Source organism: Mytilus californianus, unplaced genomic scaffold (assembly GCF_021869535.1).
Source record: "Mytilus californianus isolate M0D057914Y unplaced genomic scaffold, xbMytCali1.0.p SCAF_9, whole genome shotgun sequence".
Lineage (NCBI taxonomy): Eukaryota > Metazoa > Mollusca > Bivalvia > Mytilida > Mytilidae > Mytilus > Mytilus californianus.
This window is the reverse complement of record NW_026262745.1, coordinates 22,975,646-22,998,506: the sequence shown is the minus strand read 5'-3', so window position 1 is coordinate 22,998,506 and position 22,861 is coordinate 22,975,646. Positions and strand designations below refer to the sequence as shown.

Below are 22,861 nucleotides of genomic sequence, written 5' to 3'. Positions count from 1 at the left end.
AAAGGAACTATATTCGTTGACAACGAAAAGCGGGATCATTAATTGTGGTCTTGGGCCACATTTGTGTATACTGGATCCCAAATATTAAATCAAATGAGATAAAAAAAAATAATATTCTTCTAGCTTTAAAAATGTGTTTCCTCATAAAACAGCAGATTGATATGTTATTTCATTAATATGTAATATTGTTTGCAGATATAATAAGTTATGTACTTTGTTAATCTATAAGTTTTATCTCAATACTCTCGGGAAGATTAGGGGAATGTATCCTCTTGAAATAAATATTGATTTATTAATATTATTTACAACCGTGAAGGAGTACGCTGGCAGTACAATATAAAATCAGACAACGACATCTACTTACATATAAAAAAATAATCATCTTTTTTCAACAATCCACAAAATATTCATTTTCCTATGTCTTTTTAGTTAAATATCATACACACATGTTAAAAAGATAAATATGTCCTAGTAAATTAAGTCTTAGCTACTGTTTTACAGTTGTTGTGTGTTTTTTTTTTTTTTTCTTCTTCTTCTCTGTCGTAAAAGGGGACATTCCCTTATTTCATTTATTACGTACAAATGAAAATCTTCCCTATAATGAAGTCTGTTATAATTACATGTAGAAAGCAGAAAATAATTCGAGACAATGGAAATTTTATTGCATATTCAATATAAGGTATTATTGTGAATTAAATAGGTCATACTAGTATATATAATTTGTACAGTTGGACATTTTGTGGATGACTGAAATGAGTTCATTCAATCTAGCATTCTTTGATTCAAACCATTTATTTGAACAGTTTTGTCCTTATTCGAACTTAAGTTGAGTTTGAAAAAGGTTCAAAAGTGAAAGAAAAGTTATTACTTTCCAATAACAGTCATATGCGTCATTGAAAAATGAAATACAAAAATACAAAAACACAAACTAATAAGACAGCATTTATGTCCAAAAACCATTTAAGACTATCATTAATGTACAGTTTTTCTCTACCATCTGTATCAACATTTTTCATATCTATTTCTATGACGTCAGGTTTCTGTGTTCTAAATATGTCTAATGACAACTTCCCGGAATATCTGCTACCTATAAACATAAAATGAAATACTTGAAATTATTTTTGTAGCTATACTTTAAAAAAGTGTTTACTAGAAGTTAAACTACCTTTTGTCTTGCATTCGTTGCTGATGATAATTTTCTTTAGTTTTAGTTGAAGGAAACAGTATCTAAAGAGCTAAGACTGCAAAACCACGTCAGTATTTATTTAAGACCCAAACAAGTAGTATCGGGTAACATATTCGTGATAATGCCAGTATAACTTGTGTATTTTCGATTTCATTCGTTCTCCCTCATAACCTCTACTAAATGAACATCTACACAGTCTCGAGCTGAAGGAGAAATTTTTGTTAGATTTTAATTTTATCTAAACTTGTTGGGTAAATGAGAAATTGCACTTGCCCATGGCTATTTTACCTTAAAATTTATTTAAAACGATATTGACGAAGCTAACAAGCTAACAACTTGATAAAACGGTGTCTTCAACCTATGCCAACATTTGATAAATATATATTCAACCTATAAAATTGAGAATGGTATGCCTACAAACAAAATACAATAGGTGTTGTTATAACAATCGTTAATTAATGACAGGTAAAATACAGTCAGTGATTTTAAGCATTAAAATTACTCTTTAAAAATGAGAAACAAAAATAAAATACTTGCAAAATTGTATGGCAGTAAATATGAAATCATCATAAGAATAAAAACAAAAATTATAAAACAGAACACTTGATACTTACAAATTTGTATGGCAGTAAATATGAAAATGGAATATAAAAAAAAATAGACAAAAATTATAGAATAGAACGTTTGAAACTTTCAAAATTGTGTTGCAGTAAATACTTAATTATTAAAAAAATACACTTAATACTTGCAAAAAAAATATATTTAAAAAGCTATTCTATTAGCGTCAATCTTTAAGAGGATTTTTATTAATAATTTTGAAAAATACTATAAACAAGCAACAAAATATACAAAAAACCTACAAAAAATACTAATCTTTAACCAAAAATATTAGCAATTTCAATTCAGATAAATTATGCAATATTTAAGTATCCCAAACAAAGTCGTTTTATGCATATTTCAACAAGACCATTTCCAAAAAATTGTTTAAAGTTGTGACCTACAATTTTGACAACTTCCCTCAAATTTTGCAAACAGTGTAGCTGTCTGGAATTTGACCAACATAACTTGTACTTTTTTTAAAAATACACATATTATTGTAGATTACGAAAGCATACACTTCACTAATAAATCGAGATTTTTTTAAACTTTATTTTCAGTTTGAAGTTGTGTTGCCCAACCTTTTTTAAGAAGTATATTATATATATGAACAGATGATTATTCCTTTTAAATTATAAAGATCCTTATTTTTCAGTGTTTTTTTTTATATCAATTCATAAAGAAAAGATATCATCAACACATACAATTACCTTCATTTTCACCTTTACATGTATAACAAAACGGCTTTGAGTACACTTAAAAGCTAAATTTAACTGGTTATAAATTGATTATCCCCTTAATCAATAAATGTTTTTTACAACACGTAATCTCTTGCATATTGTTCAACCTATGCCTACATTTTTTCATACAATTTTATACCTAAATTTCAAAATGTTGGCATAGGTTGAATGAACCGATAAAACATAAATACATTTCATCAACAACTGTTTTAAAAATTGACAAGAGTAAGCCTCCAAGTATGAAGTTGCACTAAAATATAAAAAAAGTGTCTATAGTGATACTACACTTTGTGTTTGAAGTTGGGATCTGAAACTTTTGATCACATGTATAAAAAAAATAATGCTGACAGAAGGCGCCAAAAGAGAAAGCGCGAGAGAGAGTTAATTAATCTATATATTTAATAATTACCTTGAACTGGATTATTTTGATTTATCCTAATATTTGCATATCCATCCGTACTTTCATGTGAAGCTTGTACTGGTATGTCTCTCTCATCTGTATCTTTAGTTTCATCTGGAAGATTTGGTTCTGTTAGTTTTGGTGGTGTGTCTATTATATTTTCTTTTTTCTGTTCATTATCAGGGTCTTTTATATTGTTTTCTTCTTCTACAGGTTTTATAATTTTTGGCGTTGTTTTCAAAAGATTCTTTCCACTCATCTGATTTCTTTCAAATTTGGTACGTTTAATGTCAACTTCAGATAACTTTTTAGTGAATTCTTGCACAAAATTCTGCCATCCTGGCTGTTTTTCTACCTCTCTTTTCCAGACTCTACTGTTTCTCTTAGTTAAGGGTTTGTGAACATGTTCATTTTCTCCATCATCATCGTCTCTAAATTTGACCTTAGTTTTCCCATCTTCGCTTTCATTGCTGTCAGTGTCATTGACATTTTCGTCGTTAATTTCGTATCCAACGGTATGTTCGTTAGTACTGTTATCTGTTTTCAATGATTCATATCCTACAAATGGTTCAGCAGTGCCATGACCTTTATCAACTGGTTCATACTCAGTGATTGTGTGACTGTTACTATCATCGACTTTCATCGATTCGTTTGCAAGTTCATTGTAGTGGTTTTCAACGGTTGTCTTAACAGAATCTTCTGTCACAACGCTTTCGTGTATGTTTGTCTTATCTTGTATCAAATGAGGACCATTTATTTCCTGCATATCAAAACCTTCATTTATGTTAGGTGACTTTTCAGTCATTGACCATCTCTTACGAACAGAACTTCTGGTATTTGATATCTTATCTTTAGAATACTTCGACGTGCTGTACTTAAGGGTATGATAGTTGATCTTTTCGGACGGACTTTTTATACTTGGTGTATACCAAAACGTTAGATATTTTCCCTGTAAAACATTAGAATCATCTATAGTGTGGTCTGGTCACAAAATTATTTTAGTTTATAGTTTTCATTTAATTTCACCACCATATCTTTGTCAATGAAGTGTGTATCAAATTTCTTTAATTTCATCTTATTCTCAAGACGTTAAAACATTAAGAAACATGCATAGGTTGTACTAAATTTTTTGGTAATAAAAAAGTTATATGCCAGTCAAATAAATTTTGAAGACAGGTAGATAACATTGTCATCTTACGACCATGAACATTTATTCTCTAAAATCATGACAAAATTGTACATTCATATTGCAGATTTGGTAAATTAATCATGGCCTGAATTTGTTGGTCTAATATAATTTTAGAATTTCTTATCACTTTTAAGTTTAAAACATCATCTAAACTCTTTGCGTTTATTATTTTTCGCTTTTTTAAGAACTGTACTAGCCCTTATCATAACAGATAATGCTAATGTTTTCCTTAACATACACACCATATATTCTTGTTTTTCAGTTAAAAGGCTTATGATGATAACCATGACTCCAGTAAAGACTAACAATCCTGCCGAAAAGTATGTAAAATGAACTTTCGCTATCACAGCTGGCCTAGTGTCTTCAGTTCCACACTTGGGACTTGGATACACAAAATCTAATACCATTCTTGTTATCCCAACGATCTGGCCAGACAGCATACCCCAAAATGCACCCTTAAATGCAATCGAAGATTGTTGAAAGACAAACAATTTTAACAAAGCAGGTTTAATTTTTAGGTATGATTGGTAAAATTAGGGCATCTTCATGTTGTTCTTAGACAAATATCTAATAGAATCGTAGTTTTTTCTGATGATTGATTTTTGCAACTCGTTCTAATGTTATTCTTTTACAGCATTGTCCCAGGTTAGCGGAGGTCTTGCGCTTAAAAACAGCTTTAACCTTGCAATATTTTGTATGTGTTTGTCCAAAGCCAGAACCCAGTAGTTTATCGGTTGACGTTGGTTACCATTAGTGAAATTGTTTCGTTTAACTTTATATCAATGTCAACCAATCCGTTATTTTCTATTCTATGTTTTTTTTACATTTAGTTATCCGGGGTTTCTTATAGCTTACTTTGCGGAAGTGCTTTTGGAGACATATATTAGCTTATACTCTTGTCCTGTGGTTTTTGATAAGTAGTTATCTTATTGACAATTATGTCAAATCTCTATATATCTTTATATTGCCATTAACTATACCATGTATACTACGGGTGCCACTACTGGAACAGGAACTGCTTTACGTTTCGTACCACCAATGTCCTGCCTAGGTTTTTAATTGTCAAAGTGTTTACCAGTTTTTATTTCTCATTTGTAAGATCTTTCAGTCTAGATATTATTTGTATGCTCAGGAATACCCTATTATTAATAATATGCCATCGGGCAAACAGAAAAGCCTTATCATGTCTATGGTTCTATATTCTAGTTCGACTGGAACCGAAGTGCTATACTTTTTAGAAAGATAGCTGCTAGGTTTGATCTTGTTTACTTATCATGCTTCAGTCGTTAGAAAGAGTTCAAAGTGTTTAAATTGGACGACGGATGGACAACAGTTACCACTAGAATAGACCAAACTGCATTTAGTAACACTCTTATGAAGTCAACGCAGTTTTAGACATACAATGACTTATTAGTCGTTGAAATATTCTGGAAATGAATATACATTTTAAGCTTTGAATTACGAACCAACATATGTACATCTTCACAAGATGATTTGTTCTTCATATTGAGAGCGCCGAAGACAGTTTGAATCCAATATGTACGATAAAAATGGTGGGTTGAACCTGGTTTTGTGGCTAGCCAAACCTCCCGCTTATATGGCAATGTTAAATATAATATTAAAATGACAACATTACATGACAGGACTACAATACAAATAAATGGGAGAAAATATAGGACAGAGAACCATACGAAGAATAGCTAACAAAAGGTACCAGGTTTAAAATTTAATACGCAAGACGCGCGGTTCGTCCACACAAGACTAACCAGTGACGCTCAGATCAAAAAAGTACGAAAGCCAAAACAAGTACAAAGTTGAAGAGCATTGAGGACCAAAAGTTCCAAAAAGTTATGCCAAATACGGCTTAGGTTATATGTCTGGGATAAGAAAATCCTTAGTATTTAGAATAATTCATACTTTTGCAAACAGTAAATTTATAAAAATGACTATATGATAGATATACATGATAACACCGAAGTGGTGACTAACTACAGAATAAAAACGGATACATAAAACAACACAAACCAGCACATAAAAATTCACAGCCGAGTTAGCCAAAGAGATCAACGCAAAAAAGTTACGTCACATTTGAATTTCCGAAATTTCCCCAAAATAGGATAGAACTAGGATAGAATTCAAGATTTGTTTTATAATACTCATATAACATTTATTAATAACAATGAAAATTACAATACTAGTTACTATAAAATGTGGTAGTAATTAGATAATTAATAGTATTATCTAGCTATGTCGGTGTTTCTTCTAAATCAAACTGTAAACCAAATATATTGTATAAATTTAGTTGACCCAAACTAAAATCTAATTAATGAACTGGGTGATTAATTATATTTACCATAACACACGAATACAACAGAAAAAAAGTAAGATTTACAACTACAAACGATAAGACATTTGACAAAATCCGATGAGAATTACAAAAATAACATCGAAACTAAATACATGAATTTTGGATAGAAAAGTACCGTGACACGTCTTATAGCAATGCGAATAAATAAATGTGATGGTTTTGATTTTCAATATAAAGATAGGACGATTCGGTATGATTGGCAATGAAACAACTAAAATGACGTCGAAGTTAGCAAATATATGTCATCGAACGGCCTTTAACTATGAGCAACATTTATACTGTAGAGCAAGCTATAACAGGCCCCGAAATGACAAATATAATAGATGCTTGGTCATTGATGTGTCCATATTTCTTGTATACAGCGTTATGGAATCTGCAGCTTGTGTCAAAATCGAATATTTAACTGGTTTGTGTTCTAACTGTCACTTATATTATATAGCTTTCATCGCTGTAACAGTATTGAGGAAATTACACGCATAACCCAACCGAGAGTTTAAGTTGTTCATGTACTCGTAACTAACTTAATTCTTCTACTTCTGCATAAACCCAAAGGTGATCGTTTACCACATGCCAAATAAAGAATACGAATTCTTAATGCGAAGTTAGCATTACTTTCCGTGTGTGTTGTTGTTTTAACCTGATATCTAGGAATTGTTTAATGTTACATATTGTATTTTGTAGTTTTGCTTTACTTACACGGTAAAAATGGTGTTCAGATCCTAAACACAATTCTAAGCACATCTTTTGTGCACTTTTGTTTACACGTTTTGGTCTAAACGTGTCTCAGTTCTAAAGATGTTTAGGTTGACAATGACTTGTGTTTAGGATCGTGTTTAGCTTAAAAATTAGTGTTTATTTCCTAAACACTTCGATTCTAAAACACATTTAGGTGTTTAAATTCAAGACATGTTTACATTTACTGAGAAATGTGTTTAGGTATTAACACAATCGTAAACACATGTAGAAGTAAACATGTAATACAAGGGTTTATTATCTAAGCACGATTTTTACAGTGTAGTATCAAATTTTGTTTTTGTTTTTGTTATATGTTATATTGATATTGCATTCTTCATAATAGTGATATAAATATCAATGTGCTTACATTCAATATCAAATATTCAAATGTTTTAAAAAAAGTATCAATTGTCATGACTAACTTTTTGTAATTACCTTTTCGTTTATTCTAGGTACAAAGACTGCCAACAAGAACACGGAACATATTGGTGGGGCTAAGTAACCAGTAACAGCTTGAATATATAGGAAAAGTTGTCCCTCCTGAGAATTTTGTATAAGAGGTATCCATGCAACGCTTATGCCAACCAAGATGACTATAAATACTCTGTTAATAAAAAGTATGATATACATAGATAAAATATGAATAAAATACATTGATTTTCGACAATAAATCACTTCATGTTGTATTCTTCTTTTGTTGGTCAAAGAAAAGTTTGTTTCAATAAATTGAATTCCATAGAGAATTTTATGTTATTGCTTTTTTGTTATATTTATATATTTTTTTCCAACTGACTTATCAAATTTATAAAACATTTTTCAAGCTATTTTCAGGTGCGCTCGACTCCAATCTAAAATTGACTATGAGTGTCAGTTTTCCTGTCGAAGGTCGGTGATTCTTTCCGGGCACTCCGGCCTCCTCCACCAATAAAAATGATAGCCACGAACAAACCAATAGTGATGAAAGTGGCGTTAAATACCAATCAATCACTCAATCTATTTTTAAAACAAGGAATCAATTAATTAGTATAACGGTTTAAGTCATATAATACTTTAATTTTTTTTTAAATTGAATACGTCTTATATATTTAAATGGATAAGTTTAACTATAAAACACGTGTACATGTTCTTTGTAATAAAAAAAAATCATTTGTCTTATCAAAATCTTCAGAAATGTACTGCTTCAGAATTATTGTCTTCCCGTTCTATAATTAGCCGATAGCTTTTCCGTATGTAGTGACCTTAACTACGAGACCTCTCGTTAGTACTACGGCAACTGCTCAGTGCTAGTTCGAGGAAAAAACCATGAAAAAGGAAGGGTAAACAAATGTAGAAGTAAGATAGTGTTAATTGATTTTAAAAGAAATATTTCAATACAACAAATCATTTACCAACTGTTATGACAAAGTTTAATTAACAAATGGAAATGAATGGAGATATAAAAAAAAAAAAACATCGGTATATTGCATGTCTATTACCTCACTTAATTTTCACGTGTTCCATGATTCTGTTTTGTTTATTATCAAGGTCACTTTCGGTAAACTTCGGCAATAAATTCCCGAGAGTTAATTAGCACGCAGTATTTTTAATGAGTGAAATATTTTTGTCGATTATACGTTATGGATTCGTACAAATGTAAAACTATCGTGCCTTAAAGAACTTCTTTTAGTATGTAAACATGCATTGGTTTAATAATTTATTTAACATTATGATTTCAAGAACTTTGTTTTATATGACTTTAAGTAATGTACTAAAAAAGAGAAAAATGCACTTAATAGAGTTATTTTGTTAGGCAACATCAACACCGAATTAATTTTGCTTACATACTTGCCGACAACAAGGAGCTCTCGGTCAGTCGCGTTCTTTCTTATTTTTGTCCACAAATCCATCGTAAACAACGTCGCTGCACTATTAAAGATGGATGTTAATGAACTCATAAGCGCTGACATCATTACAGCCATCATTAATCCTCTCAACCCTGAAATTGTTCATTCAAAATGTTACCTCTAGTTTGCTATCTGAAAACACACACAATTTTTAGGAACAATTTGCCATTTAAATCGCAAGGTTTTGGGGTACTGTTTCTACAAACGTACATCAAAGTCTTGTGATCAATGTTTATACAACATCCTAAACAATCCCTCTAGGAGGGCGAACAAATGAATACCTATAAACCATATCCACATAAGGACATAAGTTTGGAAAAGAAAAAGGGAAACTGAAGATAAAGAAGGGACCCAATACATAAATAGGTTGAAAAAAGACTAAAATAGGTTTATTTATTTTTTATTTGTGGGTGGGGGGGTTTTACATTACATTTATACTCTACAAATTCTACCCTAGGCATTATATTAGATCATCTATTCTGAAGTACAGCTATCGATAGTTCAGTAAAAGAGAGGCGGAAGATACCAAAGGGATATTCAAACCCACAAGCCGAAGACAAACTGATTTTTCCTATATTGAAGATTACATGCATAAGGGTTGGATATTCGAAAAAGTTTTCACCGCGCGGACATGGTCATGTACCTGTCAAAAATCAGGAGCCTCTTCAGCATTTGTGTCCTTGTGATAATATGTTTTTGTCCCTTTCATAATTTCTTTATGTCAATAAAAAACATTTACGTTACCAACTTTACTGCACCAGATGCGCGTTTCGACAATTACTGTCTTTTCAGTGATGCTCGGACAGAAATATTTGAAAATCGAAAACCAAATATAAACGTTGAAGAGCTGTTCACACCATAAAGGACATACAGTATAGTCAAAACCGGATAAGGGATTGGTGATTTTTTTCTCTGGTTATTTAATTCCTTTCTCGATTCTTTACGTTTAATATTCAAGACACTTGTACACATAAATAAAGACAGAGAAAGCAAATAATTACCAATAGATAACCTTAAAAATCTTTACTATAAACCATAACATTCAATTGATGGGACATTTGGTACATGACTACGTCAAAGAGACTATGTATTTACATCCAGTTGTCTATGTTCTTTTAATTTTTTTTTGTTGTTGTTGGATTGTTGTTATTGACATATACCTCAATCTTTCTTAATCTAAATTAGGGTTTGCAATATTTAAAAGAAGAAATTATTTTTATTTATCTTCAGCATATTCATTTTCTGTAACTACTTATTATTTTGGGTCTTATTTGTGTTTGAGTTGGTGACCAATAATTTCAAGTCGGGGCAGATCTATTGGTCTCTTGGTGTTATTGTTTTTAGTTTGTGTTGTTGGGTTGGTGTATAGACGAAGACTCAATATCTGCTTTTGTTCATATATGTAAATGCATTCTCCTTTGAATTCGTTAATAATTTTTCCTGCTGATTTAGAGCTTGACATACGTTTTTAAAAATGTAGAATATGAATGGACATGTACATTAAAAGGGCCTTAAATTAAGGCGACAGTTGTTTAACGGTGTTTAAATCTTGTACAACGATTAGAAAGATACGTTAGGCAAATGACGTTTATATACATGTAATATGTACAAAATTATAATTAAAAGTTGAGGTAAATCGATTATAATTATATATTACCAGTCGGGGCAAGTCCCAGAATAAGTTTAGGATATGCAACATTAGAACATCCAACTGGATTATCACAAACTCGAATACAAGTTTCCGGGTCATGACAAGCTACATCCTCTGTAAATACAAAACGAAATATTGACACTACATATCTTAGATAGACTCTTGATTATATTGATTTGAAATTTTGCGTTTAAAGTTAAGGTGCAATTAAAATTTCGAGAACAAACTGGGGCTGATTTTGTATAATAGAAAACGTTTGACGTTATTCTTACATTCAATACCATCAATTTAATTTTATCTAAAAATGGAAATAGCCAAGAGAGAATGTTCCGTTTTGCCCAACATTGCGCGAAACTTTCGTGCGGGACCAATTTCGTTCTGGCATAATTTGAATTTGGCTCTTAACCTGGAAGAAGAAGAACAATGATTTACTGAGTAACTGTTGTCAAAATGTCGCCATTTGCGCCGTCATTTTTTTATCTTTTTCAGTGACTTATTAATTGTTGAACGTAGATGGATTTTTACTATTTGTATGTACCTTTAAGTTGTTATAAATCTTTTTCATAGTATATATTTACATTTATTCGCATGCTTATTTCATTATAACCGTTAGTGATGACCGCTGCAGAACGATTCGTATTATTCTGATTCGAGAAACATATCCTTTACCTGTAAACAACACACGGCTTATCATTCCTGGCATTATTATCAGGAACAATGGCAGAAACTTCAAATATCCTGCCATTAAAGTAGCACCTCTGGCATGACCAATATTCTTGGCAGCTAATGCTCGTTGAACAATAACCTGTGAAATACAGTACAAGCTTGGAAGCAAAAGTATATACATTAACACCTCCGATACAAAAGTTATCAGGCACCAAAAACATTAATGTTATCAGATTCCATATGAACGAAGCCAACAAAGATATGAGCTGCGTCGGATAGAAATCGACCTTATGCAAATGAATATCAATACATCTGTTAACCTATTTTGGGTTGAAAAATTCTCTATGGAAATTCTGAAAATTGAGCTGCTATAAGAAAATCTACAAAACAGACCAAAATTCATCTTTTATTTTGTATTTGATTTTCCAAAATCAATCAAAATTTTAAACATATACATGTATACGTGCATTTGCATAAGGTCGATTTCTATCCGACGCAGCTCATATATTGAAAATCGAATACTGGGAGAATTAAAATCATTTAATGGTCCTTAGTAGTAAAACAGCCGACAAAGGAACGGATCTATATCAGATAACGTTGAGGTAAACTGTTCTTCAAAAGTAACATCAAGTTGATGTGAGTTTATGCTCATCGTTCAGCAGTGAAGACCACGTGACGAGCTTCATATGATTCATAAGCCATATTCTTTCTTGCAAATAATATCCTCTACTTTCTGGCACACCACAGGAATATGTGTGGAGGCAGTGTGCAACGGAATAAAAAATATGCTTTTTAAAACTTCTTTTGCATGTGCGGGCCATAGTGTATATCGTCGCACTACATATATATTATTTTAATTCATTTAATGGTACAAGAATTTTGTTTTCCTTTTGAACACACCGTTTGAATATTTCATGGTTCTCGACATTTAAAAAGCGGTTTTATAGGAACAAATCTTAATTTTTAATTACCTGGTCAGCACACCAATACCACGTAGATACAAAAGTACTTCTGATCAGAAGTCCTGGCCATGGTAGATCAGAGTCTACTGGATCACGGATGATATGAAAAGAATCAACCCTTGGGTATCCACAATGACTTGTTAAATTTGATGTAATGTTCGACGATGTATTGAAACTACCTGCGTAACGTAAACTGTCGGGTATAGCATCCATATATTTAGGTACTAATCCATTTATTCCTCCAACTTTGATAAATCCTAGCGTATAAAGAAAACATTTACTGTATTGAATTAACAAATGTGTTTGTTTTCTTGTGAAGTGTATCCTGCGTTTTACCCTATTAAATATTTTGTAATAAAATAAATCTTATGTTTTTCACCATCGATGCTAAAGGTTTTACTTTCATATTTTTTAGGTAGACCTACAAGTCTTTGGAAATTTCAGTATAGTACTTTAGTATCTCATTTCCTCTCAAAAGCATTATTCGACTGTTATAAAAAAGCATAACTTTATGATATGCTTTAAGTTTAATTACGATAGACGTATAAAACAAAATATTTGGTATAGGCAAATACGGATATAGTTTTTTTTAAATTTTATATTGACTAACCTAGAACAGAAAGAGATATTGCTCCTGTTAACATTATAATTGTCTGTAAAGTATCTGTGAATATAACAGCTGCCAATCCACCTAAAATAGTTAGGACATTTATGTACCAATAGAGCAGTACTGGTGTATATTAAATATTAGAAAGAATTATATTTCCTGTCAAGGGAATAGTCTAGTTAACGAAGAAAAACTTTAGGATTAAAGATAACATCAATATGAATATATTATATTTCATTTACAAATATTAACGCGACTACTTTTCCTCGATAAAATGTATTGTATATTGGGTTATTTTTGTGCTGGTTTTAATTTTATTTACAATTTTGGATTGATTGTTGTTTACTTTGAGTCCAGTGGCAAATATTTCATGCATGTTTAGGACGAGAACAAATTGAAATTAATTCAATGAAAGGCGGAAAGTTTGGACTGCTACTGGATAAGGATGGTATGTTAGATAGGAACAGAAATTTTGCCTTGCAATAGGCCATCTACGGACCCCATGAACAGTTGTAACACGAGTTCTTTAACGTGCAAAGGGTGTTGCACTCTCTCTACACAAGGCATCAGATTTCACGTCCCAATTCCAACCAGACGTGACTGCGTACTTATACATCAAGTACAGCCAAACGAACGTCCAGCTTTAACAAGGGTTTTACTGCCGGAACGGGAAAAGTCCAAAGGATGACCATATTCTATACCTAAGTCAACTCTTGTAGTTCTACAACTTTGGAGTAAAAGGTAGTCAGTATAATACTCTTTTTGCCTTAAATTTAGGTTTTTTATCGTCATGCTTAATGCAGTGTTTTATATTACAATTAAACATTTGCTAGACTTAAGTTAGGCCAACCGAAAATATAGATTAAAATACTTTCTCTAAGTTATTACCTATGACTGTGTATACTGCTGTGATAACCAGTAACCCAATGATTGATGGGTACGTGTTCCATCCTAATGCTTGTTGTATGAACACAGAACCTGCATAAACATCAACCTGAGGAGTATATAGTCAATCATGTCTGAATTGTAACATCAATGTCATAAAGATAATCACTTTTTATTAAACAAAATGATATGAAAGGAACATGTTGTTAAAGAAAGCGCAAGAGCATTTATGATAAGAGCAAAATCTATTATTTTCAATATAAAAATAATCTACACAATGTTATGAAATGTTTACAAGATTCAATGCTTTTAAACATGAAGTGATAGTGACTATATCTAAGTTATGTTAAATCCAGATTAAGTTTTTTTTTAAGTCATATACAATGAGTTTCTTGTAATTATACTGTTAAGGAAATTATTGAACCAATGCATGTATATATACTACACTAAGTCCTCTATGCACGATTTTTTTTAAATCATAATATATACTCTACAAATAATATTTCGTTCAGTGAAACCTTTCCTGCTGAAAATAAATTTAACTGTCGTGTTTTATTATCGAAGTTTTCCAAACGTGACCTTAATCAATAATCAACACAGAATTATGGAGCACGTTTGTTTAGAAAAAAGTCCATGTACACGTGTTTTATAGTAAAACTTTGCCATTTAAGTATATAAAACAAAAACGTAATACAATATATCCTTCAAATTATCCTATAATAGGGAACCCTAGCTGGATATGGAGTTTAGCCCCTTGGTCGTCTAACAATATGGAAGATAACAATAATATACATACCGATATTTTTGTTGCTATGTACAAAAACAGTGCCAGTATACTGAGATATGTTCTAAGTCTGGTCCCTCCAAATCTCTTGGACAAGTATTCCGGTATTGTAAATACCTAGATGTTAAAACCGTTACTATGTCATTATTTATTTAGTTTATCTTAGTACGTACAATGGTATTCTATAACGAATTGGATATATTATCGCTGAAATTAATTTCAATGTTTATATTTAGCGGCGATAAATTTGGAATTAAAGACCGTTCAAACATGACTAACGAAATAATGTATACTAATCATCATCATCATCATCATCATCATCATCATCATCATCATCATCATCGTCATCATCGTCATCATCATCATCATTAAATTTAAAAATTTTTAAATTTTAAGATTTCATTATCCATATGTTTTAATTTTTAATTTTTAAAGATACTTCATTGAAAGAAAATAAACTACATAAAAGTTTACTTACCCCTGAAGATAGATATATAGGTAGAAATACCCATCCTAACAGAGGAAGACAGAGTGCAGCCTGAAAATACAAGTGTGTAATGTTCAAGATGAGAGACTTTATTTGACCTAAACGTATGTGTTTGTATGTTACAGTTACCTTACAAGAGGTGTTCCGGCTGCGAAAGGGAAAACACATTATATATTTGATCAATACTGATCTTTATATTCGTATATTCATATTTTGTCTCCGAACATCTCTGATAAGGTTTCAAAGTGCATCCAAACGAAAAAGGATAAGTAATGTTAATTCTGATTTATATCGACTGGGTCCCTGGCATAGCTAATGGACTGTTATCTGCCTTGCAGTTTGTATCTCTGTGTCTGCATAGCATGTTGTAAAAAATTAAGCTAAAATTAAATTTCTGAAGGCGAAAATGTGTTGAATTCTTGGTGTATTTTTGGTTTCAATGTTGTTGTTTTTTTGGTTTCCTTGTCACTGACGTTTTCCGTAAATTATCTTGTACTCATATAGTTATGATAAGTTGTCATGAGATTAACCGCACTTAATTCACTGCACCAGATGCGCATTTCGACAATCAATGTCTCAATAGTGATGCTCGAAGCCAAAATATTTGAAAATCCACAATCTAATTCAAACGTTGAAGAGACGATAAAACCAAACAAGACCAAATGTAAAGCTTAAGCAGGACAAGGAAGCAGAGCTATACAAGAAGGAGATATGTTCCTTAATTTAAAACGATCTCCAAAATTGTAAAGTAATTCAAAGAAACGGACAAAATCTTAGTATTGCCAGTTCGATAGACATGAGCAATATTTTAAATTAAAAAAGAACAATTACTGTACTGGTTCCAAACTTTGGAGAAGCATTGAACACTTTTTCGTTAGTTAATATTTGAGTATCCCCACGTTCGAAGCTGGTAAACTATTAGTTCCCGAGGCTATCATCAGTTCAGTAGCCAGTGTCTCAGGCAAAGTTGAACTTAGATGGATGCGGTTATCATTTTGAGGTCCCCTTTGGTCATACATTTTCAAGTGTTTCGGGACTGATACGTCCTTGGATTCCAAATTTATGGCCTTGAACCTTCTTCATGAACATGATGTAGGTTAATATAGAAAAGCGCTTCGGATGCATACAATTTATAGTGTTATTTTCGTTTTGGGATGTTTAGGACAATTAAAAACAAGTAAAACGTATCAAAGAAACACTTATATTTAACAAGTTCAGCTGTAAATACGTCAAACAACAAAAAAAAAAAAAAATTCACTTCATTTAAATGGTTTACGGTGTCGATTCACCCGGTCTGACTCCGTTTTTTGTGTTCATGTAATTTCCTATTTTTATATTCAAAACGGATTTATGAACGAACATCAGTAAACTAATGTTAATTCCAAATTGATATCATTGAGGTCAGTTTCATCTATCATGCCTTTAATTATTCGTTTTTAAACAATAGAACAGCTACCTCCATGTTTTAAATTTGCTTACATTAAAAATATTTTCAGACTTGAACATCACCTTCTTTTCTTTATACAGTATAAATATAGTCAACAATTTCATATGGATAGTAAATTTCGAATGTCATAAGGTAAGATAAAGGAATGATTTTAATTCACACACTTACTCCCCATTCAAATGCTACGACTGCTATTCCTGAGGCTGCTCCACTTCCAGCAAGACCAACAAAATGTTCACTTCCTATATTGCTAGCAAACAAAGATGCACCTATCTGCAACAACACGGATGTTTCATTATTAATTAAATATTTCAAAGAAGTAATAATTCGATTGCTTTCTTCTTTTTATATTTTTTATATAAAACGGCTTTGATATAGTAGTCTTTATTTTGCTAGTGAAAATGTATATTAAATTGTTGACATAATGGTTACGTACAAATAAATTTCTCGCAAAATGAAACATTGAAAATGAACGCCTTATGTTATGAAATGCATAACAACTAAGATATGGCCATCCATTGACCCATTGTGGCCATCCGTTGGCTGGGTCAGATGAGTATTACGTTGTATTTACCATGGACATTTAAACGCACAAGGTCGCCAAAGGTTGATTTCACGCAATAACAGTATGGTAGGGGTTTCTCAATGGGGATGTACATAATTTCTACAAGTATATAAACACATTTCCATTCATAAAACAATAGTTCTTTTCCTAAAAACGAACCAACGTTTGCCTGATCTGACACAGCAAACGAGTAGCCACAATTGATCAACGGATGGCTATATCTAAGCTGTTATGGGTTTGATAATATTTATTGCTTAACTTCAGTCCTTACCTGACATTTTCTGCAACAATACATGAAATATAAAAGGGAAAACCATCTATTGTTTTTAGAAACTGATCATCCATGTTTGCTGTGAGACATTTAGCAAGAGAGTATAACATTCCTTTCTTTGATGTATATTCTATTTCGAAATATGCAGAGAGAATCAAAGTAACATTTATTTTACATTTAGATTTCTATTGTAAAAATAATTGCATGAACAGTATTTTATGCTGTCTCTTTTTCTGTGATTGACACCTTTGCACTCCAGCAGTTCTACTGCTCTCTGTTTAACACTCCACTAGTATTATAATGGCAGTACAATGTTGTCGTACTAATATGGTTCATTTCAATGTATGAAAATACTTACAGGAAACCATAACATAGATCTACCAGCCAGGAAATATCCTTTAACAGAATCTCGCCCTTTTCTACATACAGACTGCAAAAAATGATTTTTAAATATAAGTTCAAAAATCAAGAATCAAAACTACACATTTTGTCTATTTGTTATTAATTTTTCTATAAGTAAAGTAGTGCAACTATGAACTATCAGGAAAACATAAACAGTGCAAATTCTGTCTAGTTTCCCAAAAGCTAACAGATTCTCCAATATTCTAGATTTAACTTTGGCTTCGAATTCAATATCATTATCGGTTACGGTAAAGAGCTAGCTCAACAACAATACAGAAAACTATTGTTACTTTATACTGGCGTAAACATAACCAAACTCTAAATCTATCCGAGTTAAGATAACCGAGGCTGGTTCATTGATCAGATTTTCGTTAATCAAAAAGGCGCAATGTGTCGACGAGATGTCCGACTAGGAATATATGGCGAGATTCTGTACTAGTGTTGACAACACTGAATACTCAAAACTTTATTTTCAACACAACAGAAGAACAATCATTCAATCCAACAAAAAACAGAATGCAGAACAAAATACTCTTATTTTGTCCGTTTGTTTTACAGTTCAGTTCTTTTCATTTTCTTTCTGCTATTTTACGCTTGAATTGGAATTTAAATTCGATTTTCTCTCTCTCTTGATTAACAATGAAGGTACTTACCGTTTGTTACAAGGTGCAGCACTGAATATACTGAATATATTTATTGTTTATCACAAAAATACAATGATACAAAGACAGTACCATGACTAAACGGAAACAAGAAAAAACAAGAAATTGTCCATAAAGCATTACACTAAAAGTAAAGATTTAGAAACAAAATAAATCATGTGCTCCGATAGAGTAGCAGTGTCTGCTCTACTAATGATAATTGGCAAGCTGATTCTGAGGGGTAAAATATCATGTAATAAGCTAGGTGAAAGGAAGACAGTATTGTGGCTACAACAAATGAAATATAATGAGTGGTCATGTTCGACACAGATATAGTATTCCCAACGGTCATCGCAAACCAACTTGTTGTGTTCGAAGAAATGACTTCAACATGATGATTAAGAACTCTTTGTTTAGTAGCATCCTTGTAAGCACTCGTCTTTATTGTGTGTTTTAGTTTAACGACAGATGGTCTGGATAAGCAAAAGAGGGGAGGGGTGCACACTTTAAACTGGTTTAACCCCATCGTTGTGTGTGTCTGTACCAAGTCAGGCTATCTGGACCATCCACTGTTTGATTTTTGTTTGTCTTTGAGCGTCTGTATTTTCGTCGAGGTGAATTGTTGGTTGTTTTTGTGGTTTGTTGTTTTATCAAATTTTTAGGGATTCTTGTTATGCTTTTTATTACTAAATCGCTATCAAGATCTAGAACATCATGATTAGCAACACAAGCTTCCTAAACATCGTATTTACTGAGAGATATATACCTCATATGAAGAAACTGTTGGAATGTTGTTACATAGAAATAGTTTCCAATAGGAATTTATGGTCTCATTTGTTTCATAGTTTAGTTCTCAACCGACCCTCCATGTCGATTTCTAGGGCGTATAAGTCAATTATGATACGAAACCGACATTAGTGTGGCTGTTTGTGTCGTATTCATTTGATTGGGTGTGAGCATTGACACGATCTGACAAGATAGCAACCAAATTTTGAATTACTCAGTGAAAAGAATCTGACAGGATATCCTCTAAATAGTCGAAAAGTTAAAGGATAGGGATATTGCATTGATCGTCGAAAGCTTACATATACGACTTAAGTAATAAATCGTCAAGTATAGAACCAAACTGGATTTATTTACTTACTTGTACCTTGCTTTCTTTTATACGTTGTCGTTTTAAATAAAGCAAGGTGAAAATATGATACATCATGCATTCTTACACTCTTAATAACTTTTCGCCTTAAAACATCAACACATATCAGTATTTATTGGTGTAGTTTTAAACTAAGCTTTCGTATAGCAAAATTGTTACATAATGCAGTCATCAAAAATAGAGCGTCTAGTCTAACTGAACGTGTCAACGACGCGGGAATTAATGTATTAAAAAAAAATATGTAAACAGGTCATTGGATCAGTGTTGTTTCGTGTCCGTGCAATTTCTTGATTTTACTCTTCTTATCAAAAAATGTTACATTACTATCAAGACGTTACACAATCATACAGTAGTCAATTGTTCAAAATAAAAACTGAATGAAAAGTAATGCATTGTGAAACACAGTTTACATTCAAGTAACAGCAAAATATATGTTTACAAAAAAAATGTAAGAAAATGCCAGTAAATACTCTATGTTGATGGATTTTAAAGGTACGAAAGGAATAGGCCCGGTAAGACCCCTTTTTGGTCCCAAAATATAACGTTTTTACAAAGTTGTAAAAAATGTAAACTTAAGCTACTTATTGGAAAGAAGAGTACTTTTGTTACATAAATAAGGGTTGTTTTCGACAGTACAATGGACATGCATCAGGTACTAGCATCATTATTTCATGCAAAAATACTGAAATTTTCACAATTTTAGCATTTGTGCTAATTTTAAGACGGTTTTTGTCTAAAATTGAAGTGGCCGCACTTGTGTTCAGTCTTAATATTTAAATGTATTTTGTATTTAATGATAATACATAACATATATAAATGTTGAGACTGAATTTCAACGAATGCGGCCACTTACGTTTTAGACAAAAACCATCTGATAAGTGACGTTTCATGGCATATTTGATAGATTTTCCATATATAAGCTTGAATTTGAGCGTCTTTAAAGACCATATCAGTTCAAATTTTCAACATAAACTAATTGAATGGACTGAAGTAGACACTTAAGTATTTAAAAAAATGTAAACAATCTTTCATCAGATGTACTTCGAATTTCAGGCCAAAATTAGCCCTTACCGGACCTTCTCCTTTGGTGTTATGCTGATTTTAATGCTTAATACTTCCAATAATTGCAATATAACTAAAGAGGCGACCACAAACACAACCATACAGGCACAGGCACTTGTCTCTGAAAAGTTTTTTTTCCTATATACCTGTGTTACATTAAGGTATATAGGGGGAACAAATGTCAGAGACAAATGCCTGTGCATACAGGGACGGGTAAATATAATTGATATATACATCATTATCCCCGGCTTAGTATATTTCTAGGAGTTTGATTGGTTAACGCACGTCGTTACAAAACCCATAGCCCCTGGGTGTTGCTAACCCATATCCCCGGACGTTGCTACCCATTACATCGGGGAATTTCACGCGCGTTTTCCTTAGTTCCATGGTTGTTCCTTATGAAATATCGAATTCTGTAGATTTTCCATGATGTCTATATAATTAAATACGTAATCCACTAACGATTTTATCTTATTACATCGATTATTTGCACTCATTTTAGTAAATGCATCACTATGCAGCCACATTGTCAATGAATGGTACTACTGACCTAGCTATGCAAATGACCCACGTTGACGTCACACTGTTTATGATGTAACTCTCACAACATTGCGCGCCAAATTCGACCCATTTCAGTTTCTCTGTTTCTAGTTTAAAAACGTCTTATATTTGTCTACCTGTAGGGTTCTACCAAAGGTAGTACCCTACACCCCGTTAAAAATATGTCAAATTCCCAGATTTCAATAAAAGATATTTAAAAAATGAAAAAAACGTTGCTTTCACGTTAAACTTTGTGGTCGAATTTCTCTAAAAATCGCAAGATTTAGACTAAGACCGGGGATAAATTCGTTATCTACGTTCATATCCGTAGATATGGATATTTTAACACCCTTCAGTACCCTGTACACCCTTCGGCTGCGCCTCAGGGTGTACTTGGGTACTTCAGGGTGTTAAAATATCCATATCTACGGATATGAACGTAGATAACTTATAATATCACTGACAAGGGAACTAATCGTCTGAAGCTATATGATATTATACTTTATACTCACCAGCAATCCGACTGCAAGTACTAGAATAAAATAAATCACTAGCACCAAAATATCAATCCAATTATCTAGTCCCGCTTTCATATTTGACTTCTTACAAACATTCCATACAGCAAACCGGATATTTATTTGTTTTTATTGTATATATATATGTTTGTATATCTATGATTGTATCTTTATCTCCTTCTAAATATTACAAGGGACAAAGTTACAGATTGACGTGATAACTGATTATTTGGAATACGTAACAATCTGATGATTGTAGGTATAATCTAATGCGGAAAATGAGCGCGATAGAGCATTTATTTAGAAAGTCCGATTTCAGACTGGAAAAAAAACTTACATTGTGCATTGCACAAGGTTATGGTTTTTTATAATGTTTTATGACGTGTTTATACTAAACCCGTTGGATATGTACCAATTGATATTTTATTCTGGGAAACATGGTTTACTTATTATTTAAACTTGGCTTTAAAATTTAGCTTTTAATATCAACGAATACTCTTAGGTCGGTTCTATACTTCGTGTTTTTATTTTTTATGGGTTTATTTATGTGCGTAGTAACGATGTAATTAATCGAGATTCCAATCATTTTTTATAGTTTATCTTTATGTTGTGTTGTCAAACTAGCTGGACGATGACTTGGAGCTGTTCATATCTTTGACCTTTCTCTCCGATGGACAGTTTTCTCATTTGCAATCATACCACGTCTCCTTAATTTTAATTGTTGATGAAAGAGTGAAAAAATGAAATAATTTGCAATTGCTAAGATATCAGGTTAAATGGTCGATTGGCGCTTTTGATATCGTTCAGACTTAATCTATTCTATGAAATATTCTGACCTGTGTAACTGCTCTTGGTAACATCATACTTACGGTGGGTTTTTTTTTATCATGTTTTTTTATGTTTCAGCAAATCACCCAAAGAAGCTGTAATCATGTTAAGATAATATTTGGATATAAATTACAACATCTTGAAAAACTTCTGTTGGATACACTGGCAATGTTCTTCTTCATAAATTGTGATTGATCAACAAATCTACTTTGCAAATATCAATATTCTAAAAAATCAACAAAGTCTTAAATTCTATAAATAAACTGTTAACACAGAGATATGTCTCGCCTTTTTGTT

General features: G+C 31.9%; 1 protein-coding gene across 1 annotated transcript; it reads right to left on the bottom strand.

Annotated features, from left to right (window-relative positions):
* Positions 1-640: 640 nt before the first annotated feature.
* On the bottom strand, positions 641-21,814 carry LOC127716717 (sodium/glucose cotransporter 5-like). The gene is made up of 15 exons (XM_052222963.1): positions 21,734-21,814; positions 17,782-17,853; positions 16,756-16,860; positions 15,132-15,191; positions 14,666-14,770; positions 13,873-13,978; positions 12,988-13,068; positions 12,387-12,634; positions 11,419-11,554; positions 10,756-10,863; positions 9,040-9,190; positions 7,651-7,819; positions 4,355-4,567; positions 2,933-3,872; positions 641-1,087 (listed from the first exon to the last, which is right to left on the bottom strand). The coding sequence occupies exons 1-15, from the start codon at positions 21,812-21,814 to the stop codon at positions 891-893; spliced, it is 2,772 nt and encodes a 923-aa protein (XP_052078923.1). The 3' UTR covers positions 641-890.
* Positions 21,815-22,861: the final 1,047 nt, after the last annotated feature.